At 44.7% G+C, this 17,209-nt stretch overlaps 1 protein-coding gene across 2 annotated transcripts in view; it reads right to left on the reverse strand.

Moving 5' to 3' along the window:
• Positions 1-17,209, reverse strand: part of Syne2 (spectrin repeat containing nuclear envelope protein 2) — a 135,599-nt gene that overhangs the window by 113,443 nt on the left and 4,947 nt on the right. For both annotated transcript variants that reach the window (XM_041658050.1, XM_041658049.1), the window contains exons 3-10: positions 14,790-15,055; positions 12,648-12,816; positions 10,528-10,683; positions 7,674-7,814; positions 5,659-5,841; positions 4,919-5,056; positions 1,955-2,140; positions 487-609 (exon numbers count right to left, since the gene is read on the reverse strand). In XM_041658050.1, coding sequence (XP_041513984.1) covers positions 487-609; positions 1,955-2,140; positions 4,919-5,056; positions 5,659-5,841; positions 7,674-7,814; positions 10,528-10,683; positions 12,648-12,816; positions 14,790-15,055 — 1,362 coding nt within the window. The remainder of the gene's footprint in view (positions 1-486; positions 610-1,954; positions 2,141-4,918; positions 5,057-5,658; positions 5,842-7,673; positions 7,815-10,527; positions 10,684-12,647; positions 12,817-14,789; positions 15,056-17,209) is intronic.

The raw sequence follows: 17,209 nt of genomic DNA on the forward strand, positions 1-17,209 counted from the left end.
AGAGAATCCAGGGAACATTCAAAGCCAGTAAACACTACAGCTGGGGCCAGAAACCCTCTACAGACTCTTGTAGGTGCTCAGGGTCTTGGGAGGGCAAAGCTTAAATAACGAAGTAACCTGCAGGAAAGCTGCTCCTACATAGGGAACATGATAAATACGATTTAAACGATTTTCATGGAACTGGCTGCTCTTCCACCAGGGCTCAATTTCCAGCACCCACAGGGTGGCTCACAGCTGTAACTCCAGTCCTAGGGGATCCAATTCTCTCTTCTGGCCTCAGAGGGCATTTTGGGCTTGTGGTACACACACATGTATTTAGGAAAACAATAAAAAATAACTAAAATTTCAAAAAATATTTTAAAAATATTTTCATATTTATATACAGCTGTTCCCAGCTTTATTTGCTATGATTCTAATGAGTTCAGCACTAGGTCATACCCTATGACTACATATTTTTAGGCAGACAGTAGGTATTGTGAGAAATACCTCCCCATGCTTGAGATGTTCTTCAGGAGAAAAATCAAATATTTCTTTGGATAACAGGATAGCTTTGATTTTCGCAACCTTTTTTTCCATTGATTTTACTTCAGACTCGATGGCAACCACATCCTAGAAGGATAGCAACAAGACACATACTTAAATGCTACATTGCTGCCCAGCAATAATCCGTAATGCATAATATATTGTTATTAATTCTATTCTCATATTTAACCACTTACACGGCTTAAGAACTAACAGATGATTCCATGACTTTTTAATAAAAATATTAGTTAGCCAGGCATTTGGGAGACAGAGGCAGACGAATCTCTGTGAGTTCGAGGCCACAGTGATCTACAAAGAGAGCTCCAGAACTGTCAGGACTATTACCCTATCTCAAAAAACAAAACAGAAGTTAGTCTACACTGCACTAGAAAGTTAAGATATTCACAGGGCCAAGTTTCATTTACTCCTGAGACCAAAGATTGGCCTGCTTCCAAATCGACTTCTAAAACACATTCTCATTTATCTACAAACTCTTTAACTTTATCTTTGGAATGTGTTTAAATACACAAGTATGAGTGGGTCTGGTATTTTAGTAATTCACGTCACTTTAGTTAAAAAAGAGACGATAAAGTCATCCTTAAGTAACTGACCAGGGGCTGGAAAACCCCAGGATTTTCACCCCCTAACGAGCTCTTGCCGAGCAGAACGCTGCGGAGTGATGTCATGACCTGCTCAGATTACTTCAAACACTAGATCTCTTGTCTAATGGTTAATTCTCCCAGTGTCAAGGTCCATAAGTGGGCCAAGAATCTTAAAGTGAAATGCTAGAAAAAGAAGTTAAAATACGCGAGGAAAACCCACACATTGACGTGCACCGACTGACTGAGAGCTGGAAGTAGAGCTTAAAGTTCGAGACAGATGCAACATAAAAATAAGATGATTCAATTGACAAGGGAGATTTTAAAAATGAATGGGTTAGGAAGGCTGAAGCTTTCAAATTATAGCAGTTTGGAGTTACTCAATACTGAAAAAAGTCTTTATGAATCAATACCAGCAGTAACTATAGGCACATATCTAAATTATGATAAGCCAGATTACATTAAGATCTATTTTTTTCACCTACTGTTTAATAAGAAGCTACGCCAAACTATAGAATGCACCTTAAAGTCATTTCTGTCAAAAATCACAGAAGCATGCTACCACTTTGTCAAAAGCTTCAGCAACCAAGAATTGACCCCAGGTCAGAGTGTGAACAGCAGGATTATTTATCCGGTTTCTTCCTGTTGGAGCTAGGCCACTTCTGGGGGAAGGATGGGGTCATGTATCTTGCTGTGGTTGTACAAAGTAAATTATAACCTCAGAAATAGCATCCATTAAAAACGTATCTGCCTAGTGTGCTTCTACAGGATTTGGGGGCGATTCCTGGTAAAGTACACAGGACACGGGAACCCACAACTGTGCGGTCACTTACGTCTGCCACCTGCTGGATGTGTGGAAGGTCCTCCACTATCTGCTGCTGTAATGCTGCCACCTGGCCACTTAATTCTTGGATGGACTGGATTAAGTCGTCAGTTTCAAAAATGAGCGACAGGTCTTCTAGATCTGTGAACACTGAATGTAGAAGGTTGTACTTCTGCTCAGAATCTTCCAGAGCCATCTAGATAAACAAGGAGAAGAGGGGGAAACACCAAGATGACGAAATGGATCTATCAAGGCCAGATCCATGGAAGTGTAAACTTGGTCTCAAAGTTGCCAAGTCCCGGTCATTTCTGTGTTCAGAATGAAGCCAATGAACACTCTACTACTGTCAGTGGGGGTTGACTTGAGCGTATGCTGACAGACTCCGTCAGATAATAAATGTTGGTTGTCTGGTGTTTCCAAGTTTTCCTGTAACTTGTTACACAACATCAGTGAATGCACAGAAGCAACCCTAGCATCTGTTAGCTGGCAGATGAAGAAGCAGGTGGTCTCCGTAGCTGGAACGGTACTCGACAACAGAAAGGATGAACTACTGGCGGCTGTAATAACGGAATGAATTACAGGCGCATCATGCTAAGTGAATGTGCAATTAAAATAAACAAAAATTGGCTGCTGGTGGTGATCCCAGCACTGGGGAGGCAGAGGCACGCGGATCTCTGAGTTTGAAGCCAGCCTGGTCTACAGAACAAGTTCCAGGACAGCCAGGGCTACACAGAGAAGCCCTGTCTCAAAAAACAAACAAAAAAAAAAATAAGAAAAACAAAAAATGAGTTAAGAGACTTACTAGTTTAGGCTGGGCTTTGAATTTTTGATTTGCCTACCTAGCCTTCTAGCCACAGGCTTTATAGTGGATTGCTACTATGCCCGGCAAAATGAACCTTCTCATGTTCAGTGGAGAACACTGACAGCCACTGAAATAAATAGAGATGGGGTAGGAGGGCACAGTAAGATGACAGAAAAGAGAATGAAAAAAATACAGATATGCTAGTATATGCCTTAACCTAGCATTTGGGAGGTGGAGGCAGGGGGATTGGGAGTTCAAGGTCAACCTGCTCTAAGTGAGACCTTGTCTTCTGGCCTCTGCTGGCACTGTGTGTGCATGTATGAACACACACACACACACACACACACACACACACACACGCAGCACACTCAGATACATGCACGCAAAATACTGATACACACAAAAATAAATAAATCTTTCAAAAAAGGTGAATCATAAAATTGATTAAAAATAGAAAAATGATGTGCTCTAGGGATGTGGAGAAACAACCTAAAGTGTAGGGGGGCAGACAGACTGGGGAATGATGGACAAAGGAAATCCATGCAAGGAGAAGAAAAGAAATAAGTGGATTAAAAATGCAATCTCTTGACAGCTGATGCCATACGACAAAAATGTGCCACCAAATCTCAACTGTCAGGGAGGTGAAGTCGGCCACTCAAGGAAACACTGTGCCATCTTAAATCTATAAAGGACTCAGAGCATCTTTGAGGTCTGGTTGCTATAGAAACTGTTATGAACCAATTCCTTAGCGACTCTTTCTCGGGATCTAATCATGAGAGAATGAAAATCCACATTTACAATCAATCCAGTCAGTTCCTGGCACTGGACAATCCCCGGCAGCCATGGCCCCAAGAAGGGAAACACGTGGTCCATTGGCGCGGCCTCTCTGATGGGCACAGTGAACCTGAGGGATTCCCGGAAGGACAAGGTCTTCCAAAGCATGGCATACCAGGCCTGACTCCATTTCTACTGCCTGGTAATTATGATAAACCTGGTTTCTCAAAACCAAAGACATATTGTTATGTTCTGGGGCTCGGGCCTGCTATCGAAGCCACAACGCTGCAACTGGCGGTCATGGGGGGCAGAGGGGCTCACAAGGCCTCACTCCTTCCTGAGGAGAGGTTGTCAGGGGTTGCTGGAGCAGGGATGTCATTTTCGTCTCTAATGTCATCTCTGATGAGTTGACCATGCTCTCGTTAACGCCCCACATCTCCATGCTGATTTTTTGTTTGTTTTTTAAAAACATGTAGGAGAGGGATTATGGGAAAGAAGGGGTTCAGTGGGAGGGGAAATGTATGGAAAAGGGTAATGGAAGGACAAATGACCAAAATCATTATATACATGCGTGAATTAAACTGTCAAAGTTTCCTGAGAGTCGGCACACAGAAGCTGTTCAGAGGCAGCCAATGCTGTACCTCACGCTGATAGCTGGACTTAGCAATGTGTAAGCGTCACCCAGGCGGTACTGGTTTTGCAGGCATGAAGGGGTCATGGACAGCAGCTGAGGCTCAGCCCTGTGAGAAGTCAGCAGAGGCTATTGCAGTTGAAGGCCCAGGTTTGAAAGGGTCATGCCGAGAAATGGAGGCTTGGCACTATGAAGAGAGTCTAGAAGAGCCTATTGGTGATAGTGCAGCCCAGTTACAGCAGAAGACCCCTGCATTTGGGAGATGCCATCACCATGGGATGACCATGCTATTCTTGGCGACAGCAGTGGAGAGAGGAGCCTGTCCACATAGAGGGCGGAACTGGAGAAGTGACCCAAGCTCTCTGGAGGAACCCAGAAGATCGTGAGTGGATCCCAGATCCTGGACATTGCTTACATCTGTGTGACTGTGCCTTTCCCTCTTGAAGTAAGAAAGTATTTAACTTACTTTTTTTTTTTAAAAAATTTTACAGGAGCCCACAGTTGAAAGACTAAATTTTTATAGAGATTTTAGGGTTTAAAAGAGATCTTTGGATTTTTTTTTTTTTTAGTGAATTTTAAAGTGTTTGAACTTGTAATGACTGTGGGAATTTTTAAGCTTATAAGATATTTTACATCGTGGTGTTATTAAAGTGTGATTTGGGGGATGTACAAGAAAGGAAAGGTTGTGGCTTATCAATGATGTGTTTGGGTGTCAAGTGGAAAAGGGGTCGATTGTGCTGACTTGGTGAAAACCCCAAAGGCCCTACCTGGAGGGTACTGGCTCGGTGGCTCAGGGTCTTTGATGAGTCATAGCAGGCAGGAGTGGCTAGCAGATGGCCGGTCTTCTCTAGCCACGCCTCTATGTTTTTCACAAGATCACTATATTCTTCCATCTTGATTGTGGCCTGTGGAACAAAACGGGAAGCAAGCTTGCTGGAGGCTAGTTACCGGGCCAGACTGATCTCTAATCAAGAGGAGAGCTAACTAATGTTGGCCAGTCGCATGCCAGGCTCCAGGTGAAGAACTGTCCAACTTGTCCAGGATTTAAAGAATTCCTGTTAGGCCTTGACAAAGGTTCCCAGTCAGAGCTGCGACTAGCCTTGCCCCATTTCTGCCTCATTCTGAACATAGGGCTTACACTTTCTCCTCGAGTTCAGGACCTGGTCCTGTCATATCCCATTTCAGGATCCTGTCCTACAGGATCACACTTGGGATTCACCAAACACAGCCACTCTTTAGAACAGAAGTAGAAAGGGACCTTGTTCCCAAATGGCACCTCTCTCATTGCAGGCTCCCTCCCCAGGCTCTGGAACAGCACGCCCTACATGCTCACTCTTGGGTCTCCATTTACCTAGGGAAGCTCAGCTGCCTGGACTCTTGCTGTGGGCTCACTATGGCACCTAGGAAGGGGACTAGGATGGCCACAGCATGACACTACTGGCCACCCCTGAATGTCACCCTCTGTGGAGCCACCACGCTATGCAGCTATCAGGTTTCATGACTGCACCTTGTTGAGCTGTGAGGTTCTGGATTCTGCTCTCTGGGACACTTGCTGATGCCGCTGGAAAGGAGCCATGAGGTTATCCATCCATTCTTGAGCCTGCCCTGGGTCCTGCTCGACAAAGTCCTGAACTTCCGAGTCCAGCTCATTCAGCTTGGAATGCCAGAGGTCAAGTTCGTCCCATATTTTCTGGAGAAGGAAATGTGAAGTCAGTTTCAATGAACCTGCCATGGGGGTAATGGCCAGCTTGCACATGGCACTCACTTGCATGTGGCAATACTAACAGGCACTATCACTGGCATGCTTGTACACTTGTTCATTCACACCCAGCAACCATTTGTGGTCTAAACCGGGAACCACTTTCTAATTCTAACCATTCACTTTGGTACACGTGAGCCGCTGCGGGACAGGAAAACCTGGAGGGTAAACAAGGATGACTAATAGCAGACAAGGCTCACATGGCCCCAAATGGGCAAAAGCCAGGAGGTCCACAGGAGGTGATTAAAAGGCTAGTTAAGCAGGGTGTGATGATGAATTCCTTTAGCCTTGCCTCTCAGGAGACCAAGAGGATTGTTTAAGCTCAGGAATTTGAGACCAGCCTGGAGGACCTGAGGAGTCCATCTCCCAAAGCAAAACAAAATAAAAAAGAGAAAGGCCTATGTAGACCTTTCTGCGTGTGCATACCCGTACAGGCACACATACACACACAAGTCCGGAAGACAACCTCGAGCGCAAAAATAGAATGAACAATAATGCCTATGACCTAGGAAGTGGTGTGGCGTTTGAAAATTCCCAACATGCATTAGCAGTCGACAAGCGCTTTTGACTCAAGAAAAAATAGCCTGGATTCTAATCTGAATTTATGTGGGCAGAGGGAGATTTCAAAGGTGAAATTTTCCAATCGTACCTAATACTTGTATATTATAACCAGCTTGGGGAAACAATACCTGACTTGCTAGGTCTGGTTCTTCTGCTTAAGAACCAAGGCTATGTCTACCAATGAATGACCTATTACATTAGGACTTCCTAAAGCTGTGGATGGCAGTACAAACTCACAGGCAGGTGTTTACCTGGGACTTGGAGGTAGAACAACACTCATCTACACTTTTACCTGAAACTTTGTTTCCTAAGCAGTTTTGCAAGGGAAATGGGTTTGGAGATTTTCACGTCTTGTGTAACCTTGGCAACCTATAGGAAACCTGGTACTGTTTCTCAGACCTAACTGACTCACTTGGTAAGTCAGTCATCCCATGGCAAGAAAGATCCTTCCCGTCCCTTTGTTTGTGGGAATGTCATTTCCTAGTCAGAGGGGCCAGGGGCGGGGCAAGTGCCTGTCTGTCAAAGACTGAGAATAATGCCTCCACGCACCTGACCAACCGTGCCTCTGAGCTGGCCTCTCATCACGGAGGCCCCAGGGATTTGGTTTAGGTATTCATTCATTCATTCTTAAAATTTTATTATTTTTATTTTTATCTTTGTTTCTTTTTTCTTTTCTTTTTTTCTTTTTTTTTTTTTTTTTGATTTTTTTTGAGACAGGGTTTCTCAGTAGCTTTTGGTTCCTGTCCTGGAACTAGCTCTTGTAGACCAGGCTGGCCTCGAACTCACAGAGATCCGCCTGCCTCTGCCTCCCGAGTGCTGGGATTAAAGGCGTGCGCCACCACCGCCCGGCTATTTTTATTTTTGTTTGCTGAGACCGGACCTCAGTCCTTGCTGGCCTCAAACTCCCCTATGCAGGTAGGAATGACCTTGATCCCCGCTTCCACCTTCTAAGTCCTCTGATGACCAGCATGTGCCACCAAGTCCTGTTTTATGCTGTGCTGGGGCTCAGACCTGGGACTTTAGGTGTGCGAGGCAAGCACTTTACCAACCAAGCTAATGCTTAGGCCTGGCTCAGGTTCTCAGAGCTCCAGGTCTATCCAAAGAGCTCATCTTTGGCTGACTTGAGTGATTCACGTCTGGGATGCGGGTCCAGGGATGAGAAAGAATGCCAAATGCCGAAGCCACTTCAAGGAGCACGTTACCTTCTGAATTTCTTGCGCTTCCTCGATGTTTTTGCTTTTCCGTTGCAGCATCTTCTCAATGCAATGAAGCCCATGGCTAATGTCTTCCATCTTCCTCCTCATGACACACGACGGGGAACTCTTCGAGATTTCATGGCTCATCTGTGACAAGGGAGAAAGTACGGTTGGTGTGCAGACAGCTTTGGCTCTCCATTCTCAGGTTTAAACATCGCAAATATCACTCCCTCTTCTGACTTGTAAAATATTTTAACATGGTGGGGGCACATCCCAACCACACTGTGAATGTATTGGTGACATGGTAGATAGTCAGACTATACTAAATATTAGCTGTGTTTCCTGACCTTTCCAATATAATCCAGAAATATGTTTAATCAAATAAGTAAAATTCATGTTACATTGGGAAGAATTACCTGGGGGGGGGGATCCTCTGGAGTATCAAATGATAAAAAAGAATTTCTATAGGAGAAGAAAGCTACTTCAGACACTCAGAACTTTATGAGAAAATCTTCTACCTAGCTCTGGGTTCAGGAAGATCAACTTTATTCTTAGGTTAATTTAAACAAATGTAATCTCCACTTCCCCATACAGTTAGGCAAAACCTCCCCCAAGTAACTATGTCTAAAGGGTGGGAGCCTTGTTTTTTTCTACGCTATTTCTAGTGTATGTTCCCAGCAACCAGAACTCTAGCTGCTGAGGACAACTTTTTTAAATCTAAATGATTTTCTTAAGAAAATAACTTGTGCTAGGAAAGATGAGGAGTATTAAATATACTGTTTTCCCAAAGAGCTGATCAGTGTGTTTTCTTGTTTTTAAGATACCGTTGATAAGTTACCACAAAATACCCATATAATACTATACACACTAGCTAAGGTGAAAATAAGATAGATAAGGATGCATTTGTGGAAGTCAAAACCTGGGCTAATGGCTAACTCAGCACCAAGACCCACACATCAAAGTGTTGGCGGAACTTGACCCTAGACGCCCTCAGTTCCCAGACTCTGTAGCAAGCTTGAGTCTCAGCAGGCTGGGGATACTGTCTTATCGTATCTTTATTCATAGACCATACTATAATAAAGATCATGGCTTTAAAAATATCAATTTAGGATTTTTAGCTTAATTTTATGTGTATGAATATTTTGCCTCATGTAGGATGTTCCCCAAGCGTGTGCCTGGTGCCTGAGGAGGCAGAAGAGGGCATCAGATCCCTTGGAATTGGAATTAAAGATGGTTGTGAGCCACCATGTAGGCCCTAGGAAATGAATGAGTAACAGGTGCTCTTAACCACTGAGCCATCTCTCTGGCCCCTCAACTCCCGCTTTCCTCTTGTATTAATGTTTTTCCTGTTGCATGTATAACACAGTACAAACAAACCGAGTTAGCCAGTATGGGCAGTGACATACTACCATTTGGGCACACTGGGCAAGATTATGATCAGGGGTAAGCAGCCATCTGAATTACATACAAGATACTGTCTGCGGCTGTGGCCTGGACCCTTTAATTTCCCTGAGACCCATGACACAATAAAAATCAGTTCCATTTGTCACAAACATACAAGTTCACAATGGAAAACTTCACTCTTACACCTGAAAGACTGCTTTTTTATTAACTTACTTTGTAGGGGTTTCCACATAAAGTCACAAAAATAACTCTGAGTTTCTCTCAAACTATTTGGGAGTCTTTTAAAACAGATAATAATGATCCATGAGAAAAGTTCTAATAGGTTGCTGTATGTTTAATCAAAATCTATTCTCACACAGAAAGAGGAAGCGTAATTACATGCAGAGCACATGTTCTAGGAAATCTGTCCGAGAAGCTAATGACACGTGCTGGCATCTGAGGGGTTTGTTGATTCATTTGTTTTATTTGAGACAGGGACTGGCCCTGCAACCTCAACTGGCCCCTGCCTTAGCCGGTGATGTACTGGGATTACAGGAGTAAACCACCATAACCAACATTAACATCTGAGTTTGAAATCTGATTTTTGCATGTATCCCCATTTTATAAGAAAATCTAGATATTTCTGTATATCTATATGGTTGGTTGAATACAATACAATCAACTCTATTCTCAGGCCAATTTAAACACAAAGGTATTCTCCATCTCCCTACCGTCTAGAGGAAACAACCTTCTCCTAGTACCTACTTCCTCAGAATAGAGAGCCCCATTTTTCCCTGTGCTGTTTCTGGTGGTGATCTGTTATAATTATCAAGTTATAGGCATTCTAAGCTTAAAAACAAAACACAAAACTCTCCTTATGGAAACTGAACCAAACACAATTTTGTTTTGCTGGTCTGAGTTGCCCTAATAAAACTGTCTTGCTGAGTGCCTGTGTTTCCAGCACAACGGAACAATTCACAACCTCTCTTCAGACCTGAACTCTGAAGTAAAAAAACTTTCCCCAGGATGCTTTGTGAGAATTCCATCAACATCACTATTAAAGACACCACATGCTGAGTGTTACTTTGAGTAAAAAATATAATCTGTATTCCTACAGTCCTTGGTTAGTCTTTCAAATGTTTTGGGGAATACATTTTAAAGAAAAACATTACAGATGTCCCCATTTAAAAAAATTTTTTAGAATAAATAATATTTTTAAACCATGATAATAATAATAATCCAAGTAAAAGATAACACGAATTATTAAAATGTAAGCATCTAAGACAACTGGTGAAGATAAAAGATAATCTGAAATCCTGTTATCTATGCAGTTACTTCAAGCACCTTTATCTCAAACACTCACTCCATGAAACCAGTCGGAGCTGCAACTAGCAAAGTGACAGTGACATCAGAGGGTATTCCTGTTTCCGTCCGTGCCACCCCACCATCAACGGCACCACGCAGACCCCATCATCACCTTCTCATCCGCATCTTCCAGCGCCTTCCTGCAGTCTTCCACCTGGGAGTCAATCTCCGCGGGGACTATGCTGTACATTTCGGAATACTTGATGCGCAGTTTTTCCATGATGTTCTCGAAAGTCAGCTTGCCTTTCTCGAGTACGCTTCGCAGCTCCTGAAACCATCAACAGAGACTCAATACTTACAGAAACCTGGGAAAAAGTCTAGCCCTAAGGGGGAAAAAAAAAAGCAAACAGGCTTTCCATGGTCCTCTCAACTTAAATAAGCCAACTTTACATGACAAAACCTCCCTATTGATACAAGCAGATTAAGCCCCAGGGTTTAGTCAGATGATGCTTTCTAATTTGTGAGAATTGAACTTGATCGCTCTTCGTGGTGTCAGACTATTGTGACAGAAAAGCATTAGGGCAGCCCCAGCCTCTCCAGCACCTCTAGGATCGACTGCCCGTCAGCTGTGGCCAGTCGGCTAAAAAGCAACAAGGGGCCAGACGTTTCAAAGAAGGTTTTTCCGTGTTGTTATTAACTTGTTGCTATTTCTGCTTCTTCCTTCAGTAGCATCATAATGAGTCAAGGCCACCGAGAGCCCCGCACTTAAAGCCAAAGTGTCTGTTTCATGTAATTAGACAGCCAGACAGAGCCCCGGGCCTTTCAAAAGGAGGGTTCTAGTTCCTGGTAAAGAATTTAGGTTTCAGGAGATAAAAGCGTGGTGAACAAATGGTCCATTGCTTGCGGCCTAGAAACAGAATCTGACCGGTGTTCTCCCACCGTAATTACAAAGGAGAAACTCATCTGTTTGGGAAAGTTTCCCAAAGATCGAATGGAAAACTACTTCTTGACTTCCCTGGGCTTTTGTGTCCTTTAGTGACTGGTGAACAGCACTCTTGAGTCCCGGCCCCGCGGAACAGTTCCCACTCTAAACCTGTGATGTTATACCCTGCTCAGGGGTCGCCATCCTCGGCTGATTGACAGGCCTAGAGAGGGAAGAATGACGTCACTGGTGGGGTGGGGCTGCATCCTGTTCTTTCCGCCCAGGCCTTAGGGATGGCAGGTCTCAGTTCACAGCTACTCACAGAGACAAGGTGGTGACCTCGCCGCAAAGCAAACTTTTGAAAGCGACAGTAGGTTTCCCTTTCCAGCGCTGATAACCAAGGGCTCTGTGGTTACCAAGAGCATGAGACTTTTGCCTAAAGGCACCAAAGTCAGGGCTGAAGAGACTGGTAGGTGGTTAAGAGCACTGGCTGTTCTCAGGGAGGAGGACCCAGATTCAGTTTCCGGCACCTATGTGGCGAGTCACAGCCAAATGGAACTCTGGTTCCAGGAGACCCGACAGTCTCTTCGGGCCTCCTCAGGCGAGCACACACATATACACATAGAAAATAAAGTGAGGGGCTCAGAGATGGTTCAACGGTTAAGAGCACTTGCTCCTCTTGCAGAGGACCCAGGTTTGGTTCCTAACGTGCACGTGGTAGGTTACAACCACCTAATACTCCAATTCCAGGGATATCCAACGCCTCCTTCTAGCAGTCACAGGGCACCAGGCACACATTATATACATATATATATATATATAATACATGTATATATATAATATATGTGTATATATATTACACACACACACGTAGGCCAACCACTCATACATATAAAATATTAAAATAACCAAATCTTTAAAAATTAAATTAAAATTTTTTTAAAAAGTTCCCCAAATCGTTTTTGGACTAAGAATAGGAGGAGAGGTCAGTCTGAAGAACTGAGTTCTCGAAGTGACCCTCAGGGCAGACCCAGAGCCTCTCGGAGCTGAGGTAGCAAGTCCAAACAAAGACGTCATCTAGCATATTCCCGATATGTGGGCGAGGTCTCTGATTAGCACATACTTAAAACATGGTTCCAAACAGGGCTACATACTTCTGAGTGACCCGTCTCCCAGCCTGGCTCCTTTTTCCAACCATGCTCGCCTTCCTGCCCTGACTCTACAGTGTCCCATAGGCCCTGTGCACCTCCCTCCCTGATTCCCTGGATTACTGTCCAACTCTAGCGGATAGGTTACAGCTCTGCCCCAGGACTTGAACAGAAGACTGTGGACCAGTCCCAGCCACTTCCACTAATTCTTCCCTCACTCACCTCCAACTCTCCTGCCCTTTCTGGATGGTCTTCCAGCGCCAGGTTTTGGAGAGAAGTTACGATCTGTTCAAATGAACGCTTCACATCACTTATTTCCTTCATGAAAGAATGCCGCACCTGGATTTCGGTCTGGATCGAGTCCTTATTCTTTTGAGTTGCCTGAAGAAGCCTGGAATGAAGCATCAGAACAGAGCTCTCTAAGGAATCCCTCAAAGGTCAGTCTCCTTCCGAGGAGAGAAGTACCAGTTTCTGACTGGTTAATATACCAATTGTCAGGCAAACATCAAATACAGGCAATCAACAGCCTTCCCAAAACCTTCATCCCCATGTGTCCTCTCTACACATTCCAGCTGCCATCCCTAGCTTCTCTGTCCCATGTGGTTCCAGATCCCAAAGGAAGTGACGTGTATCATCAGCCGTGGGTGGGCTCTTTAGAACAGACAACCACCACCAGCCCATTTCTCAAAGACACTGTGTTTGTGTGTGTGTGTGTGGGGGGGGGTAATGGTGAGGGGGTCTTTCCAGAGAACTATCTGGTATCTATCACTTGGTAACACGATAGAAATCTATACTTGGCCTCTGCCCTCCAGGTCTGAGATGGGGGCTCTTGTTTTCCTTACAGAGAGGAACACAATGAAATCACTTCACTATGTAGCCCTGGCTAGCCTTGAACTTGCAGTGATCCTGCTGTCTCTATCCCATAAATGCTCGGGTTACAAGTGTGTGCCACCACACATTGACTGAAAATCTGTTCTGACATTTCTCCCTAGGCCTCATTTCTAAGACAGAGAGCCCTAGCACTAAACTCATCTCTTGGTAGACTCCTGGATAGCCTCATGGCAGGAGAGCTAAGTGATTGGAGAGCTGGGACCATCTGCACTGCCCTGTCCAACCACCACCCTCCCAACCCATAGACAAAGGAGAGGGTCTGAAGGCTGAGGTGACTTGGTCAGAGGGATAACCACCATGAGGAAAGCAACCTCAGAAGCATGGATATGATAGGGTCAGAGCGCCTGGATCGCTGAACAAGAAAAGTGACCACAGGTCAGGGGGTATAGAGGACAGGGAAGCTGTCCCATTCTCGTACCCCTTAACCATTCTTCTTCATCTGTATCCTTTGTTATATCTAAGTGGCTCCCTGAGTTCTGCTGGATACTAGAAAGGGTTTTGGAGGAAGTTCCAACAACTACGCAGTCAGAAGCACGGGCGACATCCCACAACGGTGGCCTCTGAAGCAGGGACAACATTGTAAAACTGAGTGCTCAAAGTGTGGAATCTGGACAGGTGGGTCATGTCAGACCTGAACTACCACAACTTGAGGGGACATCAGCTGAGAAATGGTTAGTGGGCGTGGGGAAGGAAACCTCCGAGCATCAGGTGGAGGATGCTGAGTGACTAAGACGGAGAGGGAAACTTCTGCTCTCCTCCTGAATGAGCACAGCCGCTGCCGGGGCTCTTACAACAAACACAACCGGACTACACAGAAGTTAAAAGATCTGGAAAGGGGTTTGCTTAAACATAGTACGGCAGATCACCATCACAGACTATTCTACAGGTATATATTTAAATTGACAGTCTGTGGCAGAGGAGACAAAAACAATCGGCTGATAAACAATTTGGCAGAACACACAACAGTGTAAGTACTATAATTTCAGTAATCACAGTGAGAAACAAGAAAGGGTGATTGGCCGTGTTTCACTGCGTGGTGAGAGTAAAATAGACACGCTGGGTTTTTTAATTTCCCAGTCTTGAAACGTCCCACCGTCAATAGGTAATACTAAAAGTTTGCCAGCTATTCATACCTAGTAATACCAGAATGGAAAATGAGTGGGTTTCCATAGAACCATGCATCTCTTCTGGACCATCAGTGCTGACTCTGCTGTAGCCTTTGTTATCATCTACCTTTATCTCTTTTTTTTTGGTTTTTGAGACAGGGTTTCTCTATGTAACAGCCCTGGCTGTCCTGCAACTCACTCTATAGACCAGGCTGGCCTCAAACTCACAGAGATCCGCCTGCTTTTGCCTCCCGAGTGCTGGGACTAAAGGCACATGCCACCACTGCCCAGTTCATTTTTTATAGTCTCTAACTCTGAACGGAAGCCCTCAAGGACATTTCCTTCAGAACCTCTTTGGAAGTCTTACCTGTTGCACCGTTCCTGCATAGACCTAATCTCCTGAAGTGCCGGGATGGTTTCCACAGTCTCTGTACCTTCTGGAATGTTCTGGATACTTGTTATGCGCTGAAGAAGCAGGGTCAGCAGCTGCTGCTGCTTTTCCACGCTCCCCTCATGCTGGCACAGAGAGTCCAAGAGCTGACGGAGTTCCTCTGTGGGAGCTATGTCCTTTGTTCTGGAAACCTCTGGAAGGTCCTCCTGAAGACTCTCTAAAATTATTGCTTCTCGTTCAATCTAATTAAACAAATGGCAATGGGGGAGAAAAGCACGAAGATGCTGAGATGTGAACTCTACCTTGGCAAGCACGTTTTTTATAATCCTCTCTTTAAAGCATTCGTAATGCCACATCCTGGGTCAAAGTCATTATTTGTTACTAATGACTGGGGAGATGCTATCGGATAAAGTGAGTTATTTCCCCACTGAGGCCTCTGGTGGTGTGGGCAGTGTTAACATCCGAGGTCTACTTAAGAAGCAGCTTCCAGTGTAAGAGGCCGGGCTGCTGCTGTCAGATGTGGAAACTTTTCTAGGAGTCTCTTTCACTTTGAACGCCTGCATCATGCTGTAAAACTAAGCCTGGCGGTTTGTTACGAACCTGACGCTTTCCAAAGGGAGACAGAGCCACTTGGATCACTGAGCTGGCTGGGCTTATCAAGCACTGGTATGTACAAAACTCAGAAATACGTAACTTATTACAACACCTACCTAGAAACTAGGAATTCTACTGGCCCTGGACATGGGAAACAGCCTCAACGGCTCCTGGGTCAGAAAGTTCGCTGCACTTCCATCCCCACCCCCAAGCCCTGTGTCCATCCCCTTTAGCTACAAGACTCATTTATAGCATTCTGCCCTCTTACTCAATGTTCCAACAGTGGCCTGCCTTGCCACTACAAAATACCACATCAGACAGCTGCACCTGCGGTGTCATGCTAATCACATCAGTGAGCAAGGCCCTGGATGTACCAGGGGGTGAGAAAATAAACCCAAGAAAATGCAAGAGTCCCAGCATCAATTACTAAAAGCTTCCAGGGTCTTCAAAGTCTAAGGCATGCTTCTTCACCAATATGAAGGTCAAGTTGGTCAATTTTTCAATTGCTAGCAAAGAGAGATACCATGGGATGGGGCTTCTTGGATCACAGAAATAATACATGTTATATTTATGATTATTGTTCAAACCCATTACTAGCAATGCTTCTAATGCTTGCTGGGAAGAAAAGCCAAAGCGTCAGGAACATGCTGTGGCATCTGCTCTCCTGTCACTTGGGTCCTATGATCTACTGGGATGCCCAGTTGCTATAATATACCAGGTACAGAGGGAGACTGTTCCCTCCCTAAGAAACTCGGCTATGGAGTATGTGCCTCCCCATTTTAACCTGGTTCCAGGTAGCAGCTACCCTGAACTAGATATTAGGACAGACCATTTCACACCTTCCTGCTTAAAACCAGCATGCCGACAAAGGAATTGCAATATGGACAGGACACTAATGAGAGATCTAAGGTTTCTAAAATGATTTGGGTTCAAAGAACCTTGCCTGTAGCCCAGTTCTGTAACCCAGAACTTATCAGGGCTTCCTTTGGTGCAGCCATGCCCAAGAACAGTGGCTACGAACAAACGCAATGACCACGACCCCCAGAGAGTATAAAATAAACAAAAAGGCCAGTAGCTCAGGCCTCTTCTGTTTCAGCTCTCCTTCCTGTGGATTGGTGCCCCTTTCCCAAATAAACCACCTGTTGGCAAGTGCAGTCTCAGCTGCAAGACTGCTGTGGGGCTAGTGGTTGACAAGGAGAGCTGAGAGAGAACAGTTCAGGCCAGGAGTCAGGCAAATGCTCAGTGTATGAAGGGGCAGCTGTCCTCCATCCACCCAGACAATCCTGCTCGGGGATAAAGGAACACAAAGGGCATGAGGGAATTTTCAGCAATGACGGGAATGTCCTTCATTTTTGTAGTCACGTGACTACATACATTACTTGAAACTCAAAATTATTAAAGAAAGCCCCCTAAGCCAAGAAAACAGCATAAAGGTTATGTGCTGGTCCTTTCCCTTGGAAAAGTCTCTGTATCCCTTAGTGACTTTTCTTGGACATAAAATCCTAATAAAGCCCTTTATAAATTGATGATTCATCATAAAGGTGAACAGGATGAAAAACTATAGTTTTAACATACACACACACACACACACACACACACACGAGTAAAGGACGATGAAAATCTCGGGACCTGAAGAAGTGGGTACAAAGGAGGAAATAGCTTTGGGATTCAACAGTACGAGAGGCAGCAGCCAGCATTTTCTTTCCAGTCGTCTCTGAAGAAACGGCTTTGCCCCAGCACTTCATGACCACCAAAACATCGAGCCATTATTCAAGGTCAGTTGTTCTAGCTTCCTTTCCGTG

The sequence above is a fragment of the Microtus oregoni genome, unplaced genomic scaffold (genome assembly GCF_018167655.1).
Source record: "Microtus oregoni isolate MIOR12 unplaced genomic scaffold, Mior012 000009F_ref0000495, whole genome shotgun sequence".
Lineage (NCBI taxonomy): Eukaryota > Metazoa > Chordata > Mammalia > Rodentia > Cricetidae > Microtus > Microtus oregoni.